Source organism: Giraffa tippelskirchi, chromosome 9 (assembly GCF_054371585.1).
Source record: "Giraffa tippelskirchi isolate mGirTip1 chromosome 9, T2T-mGirTip1v1.2.pri, whole genome shotgun sequence".
NCBI classification, from domain to species: domain Eukaryota; kingdom Metazoa; phylum Chordata; class Mammalia; order Artiodactyla; family Giraffidae; genus Giraffa; species Giraffa tippelskirchi.
Window position 1 is genome coordinate 46,651,236 of NC_137283.1, and position 17,399 is coordinate 46,668,634.

A 17,399-nucleotide genomic window follows, 5' to 3' on the forward strand; every position below is an offset into this window, starting at 1 on the left:
GTCCCTTGGGCTGGAATGAGTACTCCAAGGCAACTTGGGCCCTGCCAGGGGAGCTGGGGAGCCAGGCCAAGGCTTCAGGGGGCTGGACTCTTGGTGTCAGGGACCTGGGCACAGAATCAGCCTGTGGCGGGTCTCTGTCATGGGCAGCGGAGGGGCAAGGAACAAAAGAGAGCCCAGATAGACCACCCATCCAGCCCATCAACCTCTGATCTCCCTTCCAGGCTCTCTCTCCCCCTTGACATTTTGCTAGAGCTGGAGGACTTGGGTTTATGGGCATTTCCGTACAAATCATCCATAGCCTGGCCAGAAAAAAAGTCTCCCAAATGGAGTACCAGCTATGCTGACACAGAGCCACCAACTGGGCCAGCCGAGGTGGAGGGAGAGGCTGCAGGTGGATGGCGGGGCACTTGACCCCTCCTCCCTCCTCCCCGCCTTGGACGGGGTGGAGCCGCTGCCTTATAAGTAGCAGAAGCAGGCCTGGCGGCAACTGAGCAAACTGCAACCAGCGGCAGCGGCGGGATCCAGGGCAGCTCTGCAAGCAGCTCAGTGCCCCCATTCCTCAGCATGGCCCCCTCAGCCTGGGCCATCTGCTGCCTCCTGGGAGGCCTTCTGATCCAGGGGGGCAGTCCCAGCCCCAGCGTGCCCCGCCTGCGGCTCTCCTTCCGAGGTAGGGTAGTGCACTCTGTGTGCGTGTCCATGGAGCCCCTGACCCTGCTATACCCCAGGTGTGGGACTCTAGCCAGCCCCAGGCAGTCTGTTCTGCCAGCCGGAGGGATTCAGCCACTCCTAGCATAGCCCGTGGGAAGGACTTTACAGTTATTCTCGGCCATGTGCTCCCTGCTGGCCGCCAGAGGCTCCTAGGAGGAAGGCAGGGGGAGGGGGACAGATCCTGGCAGATGGGACCAGGGTGGAGGTGGGAGCCAGAGACACACTGGGGGAGAACTTGAGTGAGGGGGCTGTAGAGAAAAGGAGAGGGACCTCAGTAGAGATGGGCAGAGAGAGATGGGGAGGGGGCAGAGAGGGCAAGTCTGGAGGACCTGTCGGCTCTCAGCTGGGTTCCTTGCCCAGGGCAGACAGTGGGGAAGAGGGCAGCATCCTGTCCCTCTCATCCCGTCCACCCTGCAGTGGGGCCCCTCAGCCGATCCCCACAACCCTGTTCCCACTCCTTCCTCTGGCAGCCCACTTGGTAACGCTGGCCTTTCCTCTTACCCTCCATCCATGAGCTTCTGTGTAGCTTCCCTTCTTTGCCCATCCTGGTCCAGGAGGTTCCTCTGTAGATCTAACCTTGCATGTTGTGCTGCAGCTGGCACAAGCCTCTTCTGAATCCGATGAGACACAGGCTTGCTACAGAGTTTTCTTCTGGGGAAACCAGAGGGATGGTCACCTTCCCCCCAGGAACCTCAATCCAAGCGGCGAGACTCAGGCCTTCTCTGGAGAGTTGGAGGGGGGCGGACATGGCTCCACTCTGGAGTCTGAAGGGAGTGCAGTGGTGGGGGGAGTGGGGAGGAGGGGGTGGAACGGGGTGCTGCCCTGGGAGCTGTGGCTTTGGGGAAGTCAGGCTACAAGAAAAGGTCCAAATAGGGCAAATCTACTCCAAAGTACTGTCAGTCATGGAGGGCTTCCTGGAAGAGGCTGTTAAAGAGTTTGGGGATAGAGCTTAGTGTTTGGGAATAAAAAAGACGACCTTTGGGGCAGGCTTGGATATCCCACCTCCCCAAGGGTTGCCAGACATCCTGCTGTTTGTTTGCACACCCATCTCCTCCAGCTACCTAGCTGGACCCCAAGGACCTATTTCAGGATTCCCACCTCCTGGGATCATCATCCACAGACAGCCACCTCCATTCCTGGGTAGGCAGCATCTATGGAGGAGAAAACACTCTTTAGCCATATCCTTGGACCAGAGCCTAGAGATCCACCTGGCCATACCTGGCCTCTCCCACATCCAGGCCTTAGGCAGATGCTCCCTCTGCTGGGAACGCTCTCCCCTGTCTGTCTGCCTGTCCCACTGAGTCAGCCTTATATGCTGCTCATACCACCCAGCCTTCCTCCAAGCTCTCCCAGCACTTCGCCCAGCTTGCAGCCATAAGTTCTGCCGGTGGGGCCATCTTCCTTGAGGACCTGGTAGAGCACAGATGGGCCAGGAGAAGATGTTAACTGAAGACCAGGGGGCCATGGAGTGGAGGGATAGGGGGCAGGCCTTTAGGTGGGCCGAGCTGGGTGGGGGGCTCTGAGTCCCCTGTCCCACCCACCCCCAGGAGTCATTTCCTAGAAGCCCTCCAGCAGCCCTGTGGGTGGAAACATTTTCCAGATGTGAGTGTGTGGGGAGCGGTGGATGCACAGCTGAGACCCTCCACCTTCACACACTGGCTGGAGAAGTGGGCTGAGCAGCAGCCCTGACCCCCTCCCTTGCTCCCTCCTAGACCTCCTATCTGCCAACCGCTCTGCCATCTTTCTGGGCCCCCGGGGCTCCCTGGACCTTCGGGCCCTGTACCTGGACGAGTACCGGGACCGCCTGTTTCTGGGCGGCCGTGATGCCATCTACTCTCTGCGGTTGGACCAGACATGGCCGGATCCCCGGGAGGTGAGCTGGATTGTTTGGGAAGCAGCTCTCTCTGAGGGCTAGGTGACTCCAGACGGGAGGCTGACTGGGGCAATGAGGCTGTGAGGTCAGAGGTCAGCCAGGTTGGCTGTGTTTCAGGTCCTGTGGCCACCGCAGCCCGGACAGAGGGAGGAGTGTGTTCGCAAGGGAAGAGATCCTTTGGTGAGTGCCATCAGGAGGGACTGTCCCCCACCCTGACCAACACCCAGGCCCTGACCCCAGGAAAGCCTGGGGCTGCTCTCCAGGTGCCTGAACTGGGGCCACGTGGAGCAGATCTTGATGCTCTAGTAGAATCTCCTCTCACCCTAGATCCATCCCCCCACCTCCCTTCTGCCCCTAGGTGGAGTGCGCCAACTTTGTACGGGTGCTGCACCCCCACAACCGGACTCATCTGCTGGCGTGTGGCACTGGCGCCTTCCAGCCCACCTGTGCCCTCCTTGCTGTTGGGCATCGTGGAGAGGTGAGCTGCAGCGACCCCACAAAGGGCTGGGAAGCTGTGACATTTCCTCCAGCTGTCTGAATTCTACCCATTGAGCCTGGGTCAGGGCAGAGGGGTCAGAGCCTGAAAGGCGCCTTTGTGCCAGGGAGCCGCCCCTACTGGCGAGGCCCTGAATGAGGGTGCCTTCCACACAACCCCACTGTCTGGCTGCACGCAATGGCCACTGCCCGGGTAGGGGGCTGGCACTGCTTTCTCAGGTAACACCTCTCCCTTCCTCCCTCTCCCCAGCATGTGCTCCATCTGGAGACCCGAAGCGTGGAAAGTGGGAGGGGGAGATGCCCACACGAGCCCAGCCGTCCCTTCGCCAGCACCTTTGTAGGTGGGTGACACCATGGCCAGGGCTGGCATGACAAGGCTGGGGGTTGGCCAGCATCATTGGGAAGGGATGGACTGGGTTCCAGGCCTGGCCCTCCTCCCCTGACTCTGCCCCTGACCCCCACCCCAGGAGGGGAGCTGTACACAGGCCTCAATGCTGACTTCCTGGGGCACGAGGCCATGATCTTCCGGACTGGGGGTCCCCGACCAGCCTTGCGTTCCGACTCTGACCAGAACCTCCTGCATGGTGAGCTCAGGGCTCTGCGAAAGGCAAGGCTGATTGGGTTCTGCCCCTGGCACTGGCAGGGAGGAGGGAGTGGGGACCAGAGGGGCAGCTCATCCCCACTCCACTCTCTAAGACCCAGGGGGGCCCCTGGGGTCCCTGCGCCTCTTCTCCTCCTCATTGGTCCCCCTGTCCTGTTCCTCCCCATGAGGGCCCCACCAACTCCTCCCTGTTACCTCCCAGACCCCAGGTTTGTGCTGGCCGCCCGGATCCCTGACAACTCCGACCCGGACGATGACAAGGTGTACTTCTTCTTCTCGGAGACGGTCCCCTCGCCTGACGGAGGCCCAGGCCGTGTCACCGTCAGCCGAGTGGGCCGTGTCTGCGTGGTGAGAGCTGTGGAAGGGACAGTGAGGTTTGAATCCTGGCCATACACGTCTTCCCAGCCCTGTCCCCACCTGAAACAGTAGGCAAACTGAGGCGAGGGTGTGGAGCCAACATCCATGCCTCCCTCCAAGGGTGAGGGTGGAGGAGCAGGAAAGGGGGGGGCCTCTCCTCGGGCCCCAAGGCTGACTTGCCCCACCCCTCAGAATGATGCAGGCGGCCAGCGGGTGCTGGTGAACAAATGGAGCACCTTCCTCAAGGCCAGGCTTCTCTGCTCCGTGCCTGGCCCTGGCGGTGCTGAGACCCACTTCGACCAGCTGGGTAAGGGCATGGCCAGAGCACGTGGGCTGAGGGCTGGAGAGGGCTCAGAGCCCATGAGTGAGGGGCACTGGCGGTGGCCTTCTATCTCCCAGAGGACGTGTTCCTGCTGTGGCCCAACTCGGGGAAGAGCCTGGAGGTGTACGCTCTGTTCAGCACGGTCAGGTGGGCAGATGGCCTCTCCTCACCCCCCAGCCCCGGCCCTGTCTCTGCACCCTGGCCTCCCCTGTTGAGCCCCTGCTCTCACGTCCCAGCCTCGCCAGGGGTCCCTGACTCTGTCCCTGACTCAGTGACTCCATGGCTGTATTCTTTGCCTGGGTGTCCTTGTTTTCCAGTCTCTGCTGACTGCAGGCACCATCATCCTCTATCCTCCCTATGGAACTAGGCTGCCTGCTTCCTGCCTCTGAGAACCTCCCTGGCCTGACTATCCCTGTCTATCCTCTGCAGTGCTGTGTTCCAGGGCTATGCTGTCTGCGTGTACCACATGGCTGATATCTGGGAGGTCTTCAAGGGGCCCTTTGCCCACCAAGAAGGTCCCCAGCACCAGTGGGGGCCCTATGGGGGCAAGGTGCCCTTTCCGCGTCCTGGCATGGTGAGTATCTGCCTGGGACCAGGACAGGAAAGAGGGCTGAGTAGATGCTGGGAGGAGCTCTAGATGCCAAGGACAGGCTTGTGTTTGCATGAAGCCCCAGGGCAGTGGCTGGGCTGGGTGGGGTGAGGAGGGGAGTGGAGCCCTGACTACACTGAGGAGTCTCTCACACAGCACGAAGGGTCCATGAGCTGTCCCTCGGAGGCTGGGGTGAACAGCCAGCAGAGTCTAGACACAGACTGGGGGTGGGGAACGTGACAACCCAGGAAGCTTCAGGCACTCCCTTTGCCACGGCCTGCAGTGCCCCAGTAAGATGACTGCACAGCCAGGACGACCCTTTGGCAGCACCAAGGACTACCCGGATGAGGTGCTGCAATTTGCCCGAGCCCACCCACTCATGTTCCGGCCCGTACACCCCCGGCGGGGTCGCCCTGTCCTTGTTAAAACCCACCTGGCCCAGCAGCTACGTCAGATCGTGGTGGACCGTGTGGAGGCAGAGGATGGGACCTACGACGTTATCTTTCTGGGCACTGGTAGGTGGGCTGCATGGGGTGGCCGGGCAGGGGAGGTGTGCGGCGACCTGAGCTGCCCCTCTGTCCATTCCTCTCCCACTGACCCTTCCTCCCCTGCCCCAGACTCAGGGTCCGTGCTCAAGGTCATTGCCCTCCAGGTGGGGGGCTCTGCAGAGCCTGAGGAGGTAGTTCTGGAAGAGCTTCAGGTGTTTAAGGTGAGCAGGGGGAACTGATGGGGACGGTTCTCTCAGGCTCCATCCCTGTGTCTAGGCCTGGCTACAAGAAAGCAGGAGCAAAGTACTAGAGGGAAATGGGCCAGTCTTTACTGAACCCGCAGTCAGCAGGCAGAGGGCCTCACTATTGCAGAGGCCTTGCCGACACTTCTAAATGACTGCGGGCTTGGAGACGCAGTCCGTGAGCTGAGAGGTGGGGGGCCCAGGGACAGATGGCCAAAGCCATCGCTCCTTGACAAAGCCTTGTCAGGCTCAAGTTGCAGTGAGGGATGACTGACACCCCAAGGGGTTCTGTTGACCCCTCTACAGAGTCAGGCAGGGGGTCGTCTATGTTTGGGGAACTGCTGAGCTTCCCCAAGTGGGTGGGATGGGTGATTTGGGACAGCTGCCTCATTGCTGGGGGACAGGGCTGTGGGAGGGGACACCAAAGCTTTGTGCTTTTAGCCAAGCCTTGGAGGCCAGCCAGGGAGAGGGGACCTTTCTAACAACGCGATGTGTGGGAAAGACCATCCGGCTTTAGTTGCCAGGGAGTGCACTGACCTGGGAGAAAGATGGCTTCCACCCAGAGGCTGGAAGAGGCTGAAAGCAGGGATGCAGGGGAGGTCTTGCTTCTTTCCCAGGTGCCGACACCCATCACTGAGATGGAGATCTCTGTCAAAAGGGTAAGAGCAGCTGCCGTGGCTGCCAAATCCTCCTTCCTCTGGTCTCCTGAAGTTTCCCTGAGTCCTGCTGTTTCCCAGCAGGCCCTGGGGCTGCCTGATTAGGCCCTGCAATGAGGGTTGAGAGTTCAGCTGGGAGCTGAGATTCCCATGCACGAAACCCACAGGCAGTGGGAGGCCCTGAGTAAGTGAGCCTGTGTTCAGATAAGGGGAGATCCACAAAGGCCAGCAACTCAGGGCAGACAAAAACGTGCTTGAAAACAGGATCCAGATTTTACATCAAACAGATTTTAGAGACATGCTGTGTGTCCTTTTGCAAGTGGCAAAATCTACCCAAGTTCATCTGCCCCAGTTTATCTTTGGGTAAACCTCGACTTTTGTGCTAGGACTGCTCAAAGCAGAGTTCACCTGTAAAGTCAGAGGCAAGGTCATTGGGGTAGAGGGCAAAGGTCTGCTGCTGGGAGGGTCTGGAGAAGCCCCGTAGAGAAAAGACCCCCAGATGTGCCCCATCTCCTCCACGCCCTAGCACAGGATCTGATGCAGATCAGGTGGGTGATACACATTTTTTGTTCTGGGAATGCACTCAAGAGGTTTTGGAAGACTCTTGCAAATGTCAGGCGTCTCAGGAGTGCCAAGGGGGCTGAGAGCCTAGCTGCTTCTGTCCGGAGCGCAGACTCACCTCGGGCTCTGCCTGTGTCCCTCCCAGCAAATGCTGTACGTGGGCTCAAGGCTGGGCGTGGCCAGGTTGCAGCTGCACCAGTGTGAGACGTATGGCAGTGCCTGTGCAGAGTGCTGCCTGGCCCGGGACCCCTACTGCGCCTGGGATGGTGCCTCCTGCACCCGCTACCGGCCCAGCACCAGCAAGCGCCGGTTCCGCCGCCAGGACATCCGGCATGGCAACCCTGCCCTGCAGTGCCTGGGCCAGAGCCAGGAGGGTGAGCAGCAGAGGGCATGGGGATGCCCTCTCACAGGGCACCCAGTCACCCCTATGAAGTGTGCCCTCAGGCTGGTCCTACAGTCACAAGCACTCCTCAGTTTCTCTATGTGTGTAACTCCTGTCAGCTAATGGGTGCAGGGTCTTTGGGTAGAGAGAGGGGCTTAGGGATCAGTAGACGCCTAGTCTCTGTCACATTCATGGGGGGTCCTGGGTTGTGGGAGTCAGTTGGTGGTCCTGGGGGTCTTATGGTTCCTGAGCTGAGCCCACTTCCAAATCTCCCCCAGAGGAGACTGCAGGACTCGTGGTGACCACTACTGTCTACGGCACGGAGCACAACAGCACCTTCCTGGAGTGCCTGCCCAAGTCCCCACAGGCTGCCGTGCGTTGGTTCTTACAGAGGCCCGGGGACGAGAGGCCTGACCAGGTGAGTGAGGACCCTGGCTCCAGCCTGAGGTCACACCCCTCCCTGAACTCTCGGGGGGCACCTGCCAAGATCAACTTAAGAAAAGTATGTATCAGGCCCCTGGGGTGCCTAGAAGGAGGTGCCCTAGTTCCTGTCATCTGGGAACACCCAGGCCAGATGTGGTGGAACTTCTCCAGTGACAGGCAGCCCACGTATTCCCAGGCACTAGGCTGGGCTCTGTCTGAGAGGGCATAGCAGAGATGGCGGAGAGGGAAGGGGGTCTGGGCTGGTCAGGAAGGCCACCATGCTTACACATATGGCTCATCTTTGAAAAGGTCTCTTCCACAGGGTCCTCCTTCACCCTAGGAGGCCTGGGCCCCTGACCACTGGTCCTTGCACACACACCTCCACCACACACACACACACACACTCACACACACACACACACAAGCACACTGCCTAGCCCCTCACTTCCTCCCTAGAGTCCAGCTGTCTGCCTAGGCCCTTTCCTCCCCCATCCAGAAAAGTCTGTCAACTCCAGAGATGGCTTCAGTCTGGGGCCTGCCCTTGGGCGTGGGGGGGGGCAGGGTGAAGAACCATTCTCAAGCTGCTCCCACGGATAGGGAAGGGGAGGGAGCGGGTTGATTACAGGAGGGGCTCTCCTCCCTGCTTGAGAACTGGGGGAGGCCAGCCTTGGGCCAGCTGTTGGGCTGGGCACTGAGAAGTCTCCCTGGGAGGGCAGGGGCAGGGGAGCAATGAGATGGAGTTACACAACACTCACCACCCAAGATGGGCCAGATCAGAACCATGCTCCACCTCCTACACTGTGATGGGCCTGTGGGTCCTGCAGTGTACGGGGAGTGAACAATGCAGACCAAGACAGGGAGAGCTCTGTACAGTGTCGAGTGTAGAGGAGTTCTAGTCCCGGGGCTGGGGGTATAGCCCCGACTTGAGAAAAAGCCCATAAATACCCTTCCTTTAACCCTCTCTGTTCCCTGGGGATGCGTGCCAGGGGCCCCCCAAGGCCAAGATGGGGGCTCCAGAGCTCTGATGAAGGGAGAAACCAGTCAATCAAATCTTTGAGAAGCCCCCTTTGCAGGCCCTGTCCTGGGTTCTGGGAAAGTGAGGGCCTGACAGCAATTAGTTCCGTCAAGGACGCTGAGCCTGCCACGCTGCTGGGAAGGGGAGAATGAGCCCTGAGATGGCAAATGTGGAAAAGCAGGGGGCAGAGAAGTTGATGGGGCGAGTGCTGCTCCAGGTGCCCTCACGCCCTCCCACACCTCCAGCAGGTGAAGACCGATGAGCGCGTCCTGCAAACAGAGCAGGGGCTGCTGTTCCGCAGGCTCAACCGCCTGGATGCGGGCACCTATACCTGCATGACGCTGGAGCATGGCTTCTCCCAGGTGGTGGTCCGCCTGGCTCTGGAGGTGATCGTGGCTGCACAGCTGGACATTCTGTTCCCCCGGGAGCCGAGGCCAGAGGAGCCCACAGCCCAAGGCGGCCCCGCCTCTCCCCACTCCAAGGCCTGGTATAAGGACATCATGCAGCTCATCGGCTTTGCCAACCTGCCCCGGGTGGATGAATACTGTGAGCGAGTGTGGTGCCCCTCCCGTAGCCGGAGCCGTGGCAAACAGGCCAAGGGCAAGAGCTGGGTGGGGCTGGAGCTGGGCAAGAAGGTGAAGAGCCGGGTGCAGGCCGAGCGCAATCGGACACCCCGGGAGGTATGAGGCCACATAGAGGAGGGAGGAGGAGGGGGTGGTCGGGATGGGCCAGGTGGCCAGCAGCAGCCCCCAGCATCTCCCCCCGACCCAGCTAGGGCAGAGGGGGCTAATGTGCCTGATGGCCTCTTAGAGACAGAATCTCTGTCCCCAGGCCCCTACCAGGCCACCCACAGGATAGGCTGGGGCCTGATGGAGGGCCCTGTGTCCCAGGCCTGTTCCTTATCTCTCTCTGGGCTTTCAGTCCCAGGCGGGAGTCAACACCCTCTGGCTGCTGGCAACCCCAGAGGGTCTGCTATTTGTTCTCCAGCAAGGCTCCCACAGCACATTTCCGCTTGTGCCCAGAGGCGAGAGGGTTGGGTGGTTCTCACCCAGCCTGCAGAACAATGGCCATTCTGAGTGACCCTTGGAGTGGGTGTGTGGGTGCGGCTGAGGTGGTGTCTGGGCAGGGGGCCCTCAGGCAGACGAGGAGGGTGGAAGTCGCCCCTCAGCTAGCACCCACTAAGAAGACCTACCTGGCTGAGGTGGGGAGGGAACGTGGAGGCGCTGAGAAGGTGGAACAGCAAGAGCCCCCTCTCACTTTGTGCCCTGATGTCTTGGTGGTTGCCTGCCACCGTCCATCCGCTCTTCTCCGTCTCAAAATCACAGAAGCACAGACTGCCAGAGCTCCCTAAACCTCCCAGCCTAACTTCGCTGCCCCAGGTCCCGTTGCTGCCAGGCATGTTTCCTGGGATGCCCACCCCCTCCTGATGGGATTGCCTCTCCCCACCATCAGGGTCTCCATGTTGACGAGCAGGGAGAGGGTGAATTCTAGAAGAAACTGTCCCTCATCTTTGTGGACTAGGGAGAGGGGAGTTGGGGTATTTAGAGGAGTGGTCTGTCTTTCCCAGGGCAACGCAAGCTTGCGCACAGCTTGGGAGGGTGGGGATGTGGCAGCTGTGTGAGCAAGCTGCACCTGCTAGTGAGAACAAGAGGCAGCACTTTGCCTGAGGGGCCACAGAGGATTGAGACAGGGAGAGGTCAGGAGATCCTAGGACTGGCTATGGGACCCAGGAGCAGGAATTCTCAAGGCCCCAAGAAGGCATCAATCAGCCCAGCAGCCAGAGGTTTCCCACTCTGGGATCTTTGGTTTCTGCTAAATAAGGGTTTGTCATGGATGGTTCATTTATGAAGCCTGTATTTTTCTTTTAAGGGAGACAATTGCAGGGGGAAGCTGCTAAGGCTTGCTGGTTCTTGGGGGTGCTGCTGGCTCAGGTAGCCAGGACACATTCTGTCTGGGTGTGTAGGGAGGTGCTTTTGCCATCAGCAGTAATGTGTTTCTTGGGCTGGGGAGCATGGAGGAGGAGGAGGACTAAATGAAAAGTTGTTCCCAGCCTGCATATGAACAAGTCAGTGACGCACAAAATGGACAGGAGGGGAACAAGAGCATCAGGTTCAAGATTCCCTCCGTTAAAAACCAAGATGAAGGAAGGGGGAAAAAAACGGATAAAAAGACAGGGCTTCCTGCTCCCCTGAACTCAAACCCAGACTGTATCTGCCTTGGATTGTATCTGAGCCCCACGTCCACTCCCCACCTCCTGGTTCCTACCACCTCTAGAGAACTGGGATCTGAAATAGGCCCCTTCCCCTCTTTGCATGGTAAGTGAACCAGATGTGTACTGAGGTTAACCTGACAGCACTTTGGGAAGCCTCCAGCCAGGGGTAGCTGTGGCTGGGATGTCAGCAGGTAAAAGCAGAGGAGGAGCACTGTGGGAAGGGTCTGGAGAAGAGAGGGGAAGAGAAGACAGAGGCTATGGAAGAGGGTAGGGGGAGAGCCCAGAACCCCAGGCATGGATGTCAGAGCTGCAAGCAGCTCTGCCCCTCTATCCCAGGTTTTTTCAGTGGCCACTAGGCTGGATCCTCTGGGGAAGTTAGTCTGGAAAATGGAGGGAGGAGTTCAAAATCCTGACGAGGAACATCTGCACTTAGAAAATTATGGACAGCTTCTACTGATCTCCACCCATCCCCCCACCCCGATCCCCATGGTACCTTGTGTTTTTCACTCCTGGAAATGTCTCTATGTGTGAATTCTATTTTTGTATTCATCTGTCAAGATGGGCCTCGCGGTTTCTCTGTCTTCAAAGCACACTTCTCATAATTACCATTGTTCTTTATATTGTCACTGCCCCTGAGCCCTGGTGAGGAGAGTGCAGGGGTTTTCCACACAACCTACAGGGAAACGGATGAAGCTAATATTTATATCACGTAATTATATCATTATTGTATCTGTGTATTTCTGTACTAAATTGACTGATGCTATTCATGTGAGCTGTAAATGAGGGGCCTTCCAGAAGGGCGAAACCACCCTGGGTGGTTTTTCCTAAAAGGCAAGGAGATGGGTATCAGAGGAAGGAAGAAGTCAGAGGGCTTTGCCTATGAAGCTAAGATTGCTTATTAAATTAGGAAAATCCCATCCCATGGGCTTCTGAGACTTCTTGGAACTTCAGGAAGATGTTGAGCCAGGAAAAAAAAATGCTGGCAAAGGGCAGCTGGCACGTAGGCAGCCCTGCTCCTTTTTCACAATAACACTTGACTTTGTGACAGCAACACTTGGCCTGGCGCCTGTCTTCATCAGCCACATACCAACATATATTAAGGCCACTGTGCTCTTGCTGGTGGGGGTGGGGGGCAGGCTGTGCTGTGGGAGCTGCAGCTTTGGGAGAGGAGGGGGAGCCCTTGTGTCTGAACTGCTGTGCGGGCTGCAGCAGGTGCCTCTTCCTGAGCCCCACTCCCCCCTGTGACATCATGCCCCTGCCCCAGGAGCAGACTCCGCTGGTGCCGGAGGGAGATAGGAAAAGGCAGGGTTGCTTTAGAAATGGGAAGTACATCACCCCAAGTCACCACAGAGATTAGCCTCTTGCTTGGATGGGCCCTTCAACTCATGCTATGGACTAGTAGGCTTAACAGTCATCAGTCATTAGTCCCATCTTGCAACCCCGGCCCTGGAGCAGGACCCCTGCCTTTGCCCCCTGGGCCATGCACAAGCACCCAGGCCTCACAGAAAGTGAAACCCTGTTGCCCTGCCCCAGGCCCCCACCACCATCTGAGAAGCCTCATCAGAGCACCATGTGGTGTGGACTGCTGGACTGGGTGGGTGTGTGAATAGGAAGGGGGCCCCCTTCTCCCCTGGGATGCATGGTGTCTCTGCTCCCATATCACCACCATTCACTCCCTGAAGACCCCTTGGGCCTGGACTTGCCTCGGCCCCTCACCACGCCCAACCCCCTACCCCGCCATCTCGAGCCCTATTTCTTGCCTCAGGGATTTCACTCTATCTTCCGCTCCCAGATTTTTCCTCTAAGTCTTATACTTCCCCTGGTCTTTGGGCCTGTTTCATGATTTCTCAAACAGGTCTAGAGCTGCAAAGGGGCTTCGAGAAAGGGGTTAGTCAAATAATGTCCAAAATGGTTTCCTTTGGAACAACTGTCTCATGAGATCCTTGACAACGTTCAGATAAACACGGGATTTTTGTCCCCATAGCCCCACAGAGCTGTGCACTGCCTGCTTGCTTGCCCTGTGAAGCTCCTGAGGAACCCACGATGATTCCTCACGTCTACTCTGTGCTATATGATCTTCCAAAACATGTGGTCCTTTAGCTCCGCCCCCTTTTTTTCCCATGGAGCAGCTGCCATTTCATGTTTCTAATGTTTTCAAGAGCATATTTCGGGGGAAATGCTGGTTAGATTAATTCCCTCCCTTTACATGCGAGATTAATTAATTAATCTCTGCCTTCTAAGCCTATGAGCTCTGGAGGCCCTGACTTCCCAGATGGGATAGACACATCTTGGTTTTCCATGGCCAGCACCACAGCAGGACCTGACACCCCATGGCTGCCAAGCTGCCAGTCGCTTGCTGTTCGTGGGACCTGGACTCTGCCCTGCCTCTGGCTCCTGTCCTGTCACACCCAGCCTGCCTCCCCAGCCCACTTCCTGCTCCTCTTGTGTCTGGTGTGGTCCTCTGCGGAGGGTTAGGGTTCACTCCAAGCTTGTGGCTGTCCTGCAGTCCACAAGGCTAGTTTCTAAGCAAGGGTAAGGGGCAGAGTGGGGGCAGGATGAGGGAGGAAGACAGCCCTTTTCCCTTTCTCAAGTGGCTTCTTTGCTAAGCCGGGGTCAGGTCTCAGACACCCTTAGAATCCCCCGACTGCAGGCGTGGGCAGGCAGCAGCCATCAGGAGGCAGGTCTGACTCCTGCCAGGTTTTCCTCTCTGTGGGCTGGCAAGGACCCAGGATGCGGTTGGAGTCAGGTGGGTCTCACAGGGCTCTGCAGTCCAGCAAACTGAGGTGTCTCCGATCAGCCACATCTCCTTAGAAGTAGCAGACAGCTGCTCAGAAATAGACCAGTTTCCACCCCAGTTAAGGATCTACCCCAACCTCACTCAAGTCCCAGCCTGAAGGGGCTCTGGCGAGGAGAAAGTTCAGCACGAAGCAAGATCAAATCCCCGGGGGATATCTGAGATTACAAACTTGGCCCTGGTGTGCAGAGAGAATGAATGGGTGGGGTTAGGTTTGGCTATAATATCTGATAAGGAGCTCAAGGATTGTTAGGCCTCCACCCTGGCTTCTCTTCCGGACTCACCCACCCTCCTGGTGCACAGGAGATGAAGAAAGTGGCCCCGTGCCCACTTCCTACTGCTCAGCCCCAGCCCGCCTTTGTGTGGGTACCACTGCTGGCCCCCTCTTCCTTAGAGGCCGTGTCCTAATGGAGCCTTTCACTTTCCCCGCTGGATTTTCATTAAGGAAACTTCTGGTTCCTCAATGTAGCCTATTAAAAAAAAAAATCATTTTCCCCTGAGGATGGGAAATGCTGCAGCCTCCAGGGAGGCCTCGCAAGGGATGCCCACCCTCATGCTCACACTAGGCCTCCAGCAGTCAACTAGTAGCTTGTACTCAGGAACTCTGCTATGAGGATGGCTCAGAAGGCCAGTCTTAATTCCTATCCCCTACAGAGGAAGATGACTGGAGTGCACCTAACCCATCCCAAGGGTGTATTTCACCGCCAAGAACATCCCACTGGGCAGAGAAGGAAGACCAGGGCAAGGGGACAGCTGCAGGCAGAGAGGATTCCAAAGTGAATCAAGGGGCCCAGAGCAGAGTCCAGGTGTCTGCCATCAAATGGAGGAGACCAGTATTAGAGACTTAAAGCCCAGATTTCCCGGTTTGGGGGACAACGGGGGCTCTGTTCTCACAGATAAAGGTATGGAAGAATGATGTGGCAGACCAGCAGCTTGCTTTATGAGCATGACCTCATCTGTTCACTCTGCCTGCCCCTGCAGCTGATAAGAATCTGGTGCTGTTTCCTGTAGTCCAAGGGTCTCAGACAATGGTGTGAACGGCTGGCCCTACTGGAAAGGACATTGTTCAGGGAAGAAAAAACAACACACTAGCACAAAGCCAGAGCAGGATCTGCCTAAACGTAAGGGTCTGTTTACAAATCTACGATTTCCAAGGAGGGGGACACAATGGGGAATTGTTTCTGGTGAGGCTAGAGTTCCCTCCAGAATGCTCCTGGGGGCTGGGGATGGCTTTGATGGCCCAGACAGGTCTCAGATGCTCTGTGAGGGACGGACACTGATGGCGCTCAAGCCTTCCTGTTTATCAGAGGTGCACTTCAGGGCAGGCTCCAGGAGTTTACGCCAAAGACCAGGGGGAGGAGCTCCTGGGCTTCACTCCCTCTACGGAGGCCTCATGCTCAGGGACGTCAGGGGGCTGGAGGTGGTTTGCCAGGGAAAATGAGATTATTTTCGGAAAAACATCAACTCTTTGGTTTATGGCCTACAATTGCCATTCTGCTTTTTGGAAAAAATGTACAAGGCATGAGACCCTTGCAAACAGCCCCCCACTCTGCAATGGGGCTCCCTGGCTTGGTCTGAAAGGGAGTTTTCTCATATCAGGGACCCTATGATGCTACAACTCACCTCCAGGCAGTCTGGGAGCTCACAGGGGGCTGATGCTATGTCCCTGGGATCAGGGCCAATGGGGGCGCTGTTTCTCATAACAACCTCCTGCTCTGTCCACAGGAAGTCAGAGCCTTTGAACCACCAACCAAAGACCCTGATGTCAGACTGTGTGTGTGTGCACGCAGCAGGAGGGTAGGGCAGAAGAGGAAAAGAATCATATCACTCAATCCCCATGGAATTGGGCGATCCCATTTTTAGGGGTAAGAGGAGGGCAACTGCGGTTAGGAAGATCACTTTGGGTCTAGAGAGATTGGGAAGGCAGTCCTATCTAAGGACCTGACCTATGATACCAAGTTACTAAGTGTCATTAGTAACTTAGAAGTTACTGTCATGTCTATACTAATCTCTAAATATAACAGGGGCACAGCTCATGAATAAACGTGAATGGATGTGTTCAGAACACCTGAATAGCAGTAAGTCCTGTGCAATCCTAAAACAGGAGGAAGGTTTCCTAAGCCTTTATCAACCTTCCATGTGTAAAGGGTTAGAATCTTCTTCCTCAACATGCTCACAGTGCCCTCTGGTGTTTGACAGTAAAACAACAGGCTTATGAAGGCAGGATTTGAGCACATCCAATAATCCAGGTGACATCAAACTGACCCTGAATGTGGGGTCCCAAGCCAGACACCATGAGGGGGAGAAAAGTTAATAAGATAGAAAGGTCCCTTCCTATCAGGGACTTCCAATCTAGTGGGGGAGACAATTATGGGACCAGAGGGAGAATAGCATAAGCTATAATAGGGGTACAAGCAGAACTCAGAGGGAGCGCCTAGGCAAGAAGAAGTGGCCCTTCCACTGGATTCATCAGGCTAATGATAGAGGTTATGGCTCTCCAGACTCTAAGCCTCATGCTCAGGGCCCGTTATGCCAGGGTAGCCATGGCAGAGTGCCCATGAAAGACCCTAGATGTCCATCTCAGTGGGGGCCATGTTAAGTAAAGAAGAGCTGGCAGATGTCTATGGCAGTCACCAGAAGGGAAAAGGATGGATACGTCCACAAAGCAAGTGTATGCAGGAAACTATACAGAGAGAAGGCTTTTGCTGCCGTCCTGTGAGGCACAAGGGTCTGAGCTGAGCACTGGCCATGGGATGGAGAGGAAGGCAAACGTGTAAAAAATTCAAATTGACAAGCAAGAGGGTGGTTGAGCAGAAAAGGAAACATAAGGAGATTCTGAAGTTTCTGGCCCTAGTTCATGGTTCCCACAAAGTTAAGAATTAGAGGAAGGGGAGCAGGTGCTCTGGGGAAATTTTATTTGACGTCTATTCCTATTCTCCCCAAGTGAACTATTTGCTCTCGGTCCTAAGTTATAAAACAGTAATTAATTCTCAAAGACATACCATTTATGGAAACAAGTATTTAAAATATTCAAGATGAGGGACTTCCCTGGTGGTCCAGTGGTTAAGAATCCTCCCACCAACACAGGGGACATGGGTATAATCCCTGGTCCAGGAGGATCCCACATGCTGTGGGACAACTAAGCCCGTGCACCACAACTAATGAATCTCGAGCACCTAGAGGCTGTGCTCCACAACAAGAGAAGTCACCACAGTGAGAAGCCTGCGCTCCCCAACTAGAGGGTAGCCCCCACTTGCCTCAACGAGAGATAGCCTATGTGCCACTACAAAGACCCAGCCCAGCCAAAAGTAAATAAATAATGCAAGATGAGTCTGGGCTATCTTGTAGTGCCAAAAAGTAAAGAAGTACTCAAAACAAAACCAAACCAAAAGGGAACACAATAATGGCAGTATGTGAAAGGGACACAGGCATCCCAGGGGCCAAATGTAGAACCACCTGAATATGTAGAACCAACTGAATAAGTAGAATTGGATTATAACCCAAAGTATAATATACGTATCTATGAGTCCATACTGATATAAATGGTTGAGTAAACAATAAGTGGGAGAGGACAGGTAAATCTCCCATGCAGGAAAACTCTAAACAATATATGTAGATACTCAGTCCTTGAAGAGGGAGGGAGCATAAACCCCCACTCATTAACTGTGGGCTGCACAGAGT

The 17,399-nt window shown here is 56.4% G+C and overlaps 1 protein-coding gene across 4 annotated transcripts; it reads left to right on the forward strand.

Moving 5' to 3' along the window:
- The first annotated feature begins 439 nt into the window (after window positions 1-439).
- Window positions 440-11,841, forward strand: SEMA3G (semaphorin 3G). Of its 4 annotated transcripts, none has more exons than XM_081525148.1 (16): window positions 440-667; window positions 2,421-2,581; window positions 2,699-2,761; window positions 2,940-3,059; window positions 3,327-3,417; window positions 3,544-3,660; window positions 3,880-4,025; window positions 4,227-4,341; window positions 4,434-4,503; window positions 4,786-4,930; window positions 5,229-5,460; window positions 5,563-5,654; window positions 6,293-6,334; window positions 7,038-7,266; window positions 7,553-7,692; window positions 8,958-11,841. In XM_081525148.1, exons 1-16 carry the CDS (start codon window positions 565-567, stop codon window positions 9,396-9,398), a joined length of 2,307 nt encoding a protein of 768 aa, XP_081381274.1. In that variant the 5' UTR covers window positions 440-564; the 3' UTR covers window positions 9,399-11,841. The 4 variants fall into 4 exon arrangements, with proteins under 4 accessions (XP_081381274.1, XP_081381275.1, XP_081381276.1 ...); XM_081525149.1 differs by having other exon boundaries at window positions 8,961-11,841; XM_081525150.1 differs by lacking the exon at window positions 6,293-6,334.
- The last annotated feature ends 5,558 nt before the right edge of the window (window positions 11,842-17,399 follow it).

Bases quoted from the DNA above. Each gene is read 5' to 3' on its own strand.
- SEMA3G (XM_081525148.1), top strand. From the start codon at position 565: ATGGCCCCCTCAGCCTGGGCCATCTGCTGCCTCCTGGGAGGCCTTCTG. The intron at 4,026-4,226 runs GTGAGAGCTGTG...CCCACCCCTCAG, and splicing joins GAGTGGGCCGTGTCTGCGTG to AATGATGCAGGCGGCCAGCG. The intron at 7,267-7,552 runs GTGAGCAGCAGA...AATCTCCCCCAG, and splicing joins CCTGGGCCAGAGCCAGGAGG to AGGAGACTGCAGGACTCGTG.